This window comes from Cebus imitator, unplaced genomic scaffold, assembly GCF_001604975.1.
Source record: "Cebus imitator isolate Cc_AM_T3 unplaced genomic scaffold, Cebus_imitator-1.0 Scaffold5, whole genome shotgun sequence".
In the NCBI taxonomy this organism is placed as follows: Eukaryota; Metazoa; Chordata; class Mammalia; order Primates; family Cebidae; genus Cebus; species Cebus imitator.
Genome location: NW_016107320.1, coordinates 12,827,299 through 12,831,058, shown reverse-complemented (window position 1 = coordinate 12,831,058; position 3,760 = coordinate 12,827,299). Strand labels below are relative to the sequence as shown.

General features: G+C 41.4%; 1 protein-coding gene across 1 annotated transcript in view; it reads left to right on the top strand.

The window, feature by feature from the left end:
- LSM1 (LSM1 homolog, mRNA degradation associated) overlaps positions 1-2,107 on the top strand; it is a 12,294-nt gene extending 10,187 nt beyond the window's left edge. The window contains exon 4 of the mRNA XM_017536807.2: positions 1,604-2,107. Within this exon, the coding sequence (XP_017392296.1) occupies positions 1,604-1,774 (171 nt within the window). The 3' untranslated portion in view covers positions 1,775-2,107. The remainder of the gene's footprint in view (positions 1-1,603) is intronic.
- Positions 2,108-3,760: the final 1,653 nt, after the last annotated feature.

The window sequence follows — 3,760 nt, the reverse complement described above, 5'->3', positions numbered from 1 at the left end:
AAAAAAAAAAAAAAATTAAAAAATAAATAAATAAATAAATAAATAAATACATGAAAAATGTTTATAAAGCATTCAAAAATAAAAATATTAACCATACTGTGCCACCTGTAAATGAAAATGAATTACAGTCAATATTTGCATTGTGGGTTTTTGGGTGAGGGGGGTGTTGTTTTTAAGATAGAGTCTCACTCTTATCCAGGCTGACTGCAGTGGTGTGATCATGACTTACTGCAGCCTCAAACTGCTGGCCTCAAGTGATCCTCCCCCCTCAGCCGCCTGAGTAGCTGGGACTACAGGTACATATCACCATGCCCAGCTAATTTTTTATTTTTATTTTTTCCCCTTCAGACAGAGTCTTACACAGTCGCCTAGGCTAGAGTGCAGTGGTGCGATCTTGGCACACTGCAACCTCTGCCTCCTGGGTTCAAGTGATTCTCTTGCCTCAGCCTCCTGAGTAGTTGGGATTACAAGTGTAAGCCACCATGCCTGGCTGGGGTTTTTTTTAGTCAGTATATACATAGAAAAATTGTAGGAATATTAACCAAAAATGTTAATTCTCCATATTGGAATTATAGATAATTTTTAAATTTTTCCCGTTTATTTTCTATATTATCTACAATGAGCATGTATTTTTTAAATAAGGAAAAGGAATTTTTTATTAGGCAACAATTTTTAAATAGTAGAGAAAAATATCGGGACCAAATTGGTTTAGTAACCTAAATGGTCTGCTGAGGTTTTCCCTAGAATACTTCTTGCCATAAAGGGAAAAAGAGTCTTGTGTTATAGTTTAGAGACTACAGAGCTGGTGCGATGGCATATACCTGGAGTCCCAGCTACTTGGGAAGTGAAAGCAAGAGGATCCCTTTTATTTTTGCCTTTTTATTTGTTTATTTATTTTTGAGACAGAGTCTTGCTCTGTTGCCCAGGCTGGAGTGCAGTGACATGTTCATGGCTCACTGCAGCCTTGACCTTCAACTTCCCAGGCTCAGGCAGTCCTTCCACCTCAGCCTCTTGAATAGCTGGAACTGTCGGTGCACACCACCACACCTGCTTTTATTTTATTTTATTTTTTTTGGTGGAGTTGGGGTCTCACCGTATTGCCCAGGCTGGTCTTGAACTCCTAGGCCCAAGTGATCCTTCCACCTCAGGCTCCCAAAGTGCTGGAATTACACAAGCATGAGCCACTCCACCCACCCTTAAAATGATTTTTTTTTTAATTTTTCTGAGGCCACACTGCCTCAATAACCTCCCTCTTGGATTCTCGGCAGCCAGGGAGATAGCTATCTATAAGCAGCCCTAATTTTTTTTTTAAGGAAATTAATTCTTGACTAATAGAAAATTAATCCTAATATGGGATTTTGGATCACAAAAGCTTTGTTATAGAAATACTGATCACTATTACCACATTTATCGTAAGTATGTATCTTACCGGAGTGTTGTCAGCCACTTATTTGAAAAACTTACCTAAGAGAAGGATATTTCAGTCCTGTCACAGTTATGAAAAATAATTCGAGCTTGATACAGGAATCCATCTGCCTTTAGATCGGTAATGTTTTCTGTTCTTGGTCTTCAGGTGAAGTTTTCAAACCTGTCTCTTTTGTAGGACTTGGAAAAGGAGAGTGACACACCCCTCCAGCAAGTATCCATTGAAGAAATTCTAGAAGAGCAAAGGGTGGAACAGCAGACCAAGTTGGAGGCAGAGAAGCTGAAAGTGCAGGCCCTGAAGGACCGAGGTCTTTCCATTCCTCGAGCAGATACTCTGGATGAGTACTAAGTCTTGCCCAGAGGCTGCTGCTCTTGAAGAGTAGGGGCTGTCACTGAGTGAAAGTGACATCCTGGCCACCTCACACAGTTGATCAGAGACTGTAGAGTTTTGAAAAATCACTTTTATTTTTCATTCTTTTACACATGCAACATGAAGAAATCATGTAGGTGGGTTTTTTTTTTTTAAATAACAAAATCATTCTTTCAAGAAACAGTGGCATAGACTCCTTCACATGTCACTGTGGCGCCAGCAACTACTTTATATTGTTCTTTGTATCCCGAATTAGAGTTTACAGGGACATTCTTCATTTACTTGTAAATAAAATATGAATCTCAAAAGTGTCATGTTATTTCCAAGTTTGAGTTGCCTCTAATGAATAGACAAAATTAAGTTTCTGCTCTCAAAAGTATTAGAATCCACATACGTACTGGGATTTCCCCCTTCAGTCACAGTTTCAAGTAGCTGGCTGCTTAGGAAGGAATACTTGTATTCTGATCATCTCAGTGGTCCTCTCCTCTTTTCATGTTTGTATCTGATAAGAAATACAGATTTTCAGACTTGAGGAGGGAGCTTTCAGCTGAGTTTCCCAGTTACTGGCTACTGCAGAAGACTCATGTTTGAGAAACATCAACTGTTGCTCTTGCTCCTGCTTCACCCATGGCTGATCCAAACTAAGTCAGTCCCCATGAGACCCAACGTGTTCTTAAGGTGCTTGGTTCTCCAGGCTTCCTGCTAATGTAATTAGGTTTTCTAGTCCTTTGAATTGAGTCTTGAGTCTCTTATGTTCTTAACAAAAAGGAACATAGATGGAATTTTAGTGACTGAAAGCCCATAGTGATGGCACTTTGTGTGATTGTTGCAGAGTAATGACTGCATAAAAAGCTGAACAGATTTGTACTTCAAGGACGCATGGGTTGGGTGCAGTGGCTTACGCCTATAATCCCAGCACTTTGGGTGGCCGAGGTGGGCAGATCGCCTGAACTCAGTTCAAGGCCAGCCTGGACAACATGGGGAAACCCCATTTCTACTAAAAATGCAAAAATTAGCCAGGTGTGGTGGTGCTCGCCTATAGTCCCAGCTACTTGGAAGCTGAGGCAAGAGAATCGCTTGAACCCAGGAGGCAGATGTTGCAGTGAGCTGAGATTGTACCACTTCACTCCATCCTGGGCAACAGGGCAAGAATCCATCTCAAAAAAATAACAGAAGGAAGCATGGGTTGTTAGACTGGGCCCAACTAGGCAGAGACATGGTATAAAATTGGCTTATTAGCAGATTAGTTGAATAAGTCATCCTCTGACTCTCATTAATTTTAGGAAAACTCATTATTCCAGGTAATTCCTTTTATTATCTGTTAAGCAAAGATGTTCTTTTCATAAGGTTTTATATCTAATTTGTATGTGTGTTATTATTTATTTTTTGTTTTTTTAGACAGAGTCTTGCTCTGTCGCTCAGGCTGAAGTGCAGAGGTGTGATCTTGGCTCACTGCAACCTGTGCCTCCCTGGTTCCCTGAGTACCTGAGGTTATAGACACACACCATCACACCCTGGCTAATTTTTGTATTCTTAGCAGAGATGGGGTTCCACTATATTGGCCAGGCTGGTTCTCAAACTCCTGACCTCAAGTGATGGACCAGCCATGGACTTCCAAAGTTCTGGAATTACAGGCATGAGCCACCATGCTCGGCCTGTATGTGTGTGAATTATTTTATAGTATTAAACAACATTTTATGAGCTCAGGTGGTTTCAAAGCTGCCCAAAATACCTATAAACCATTAGACTTCTGGCCGAGCGCGGTGGCTTAGGCCTATAATCCCAGCACTTTGGGAGGCCGAGGCGGGTGGATCACGAGTTCAAGAGATCAAGACCATCCTGGTCAACATGGTGAAACCCCATCTCTACTAAAAATACAGAAAATTAGCTGGGCATGGTGGCGCGTGCCTGTAATCCCAGCTACTCAGGAGGCTGAGGCAGGAGAATTGCCTGAACCCAGGAGGC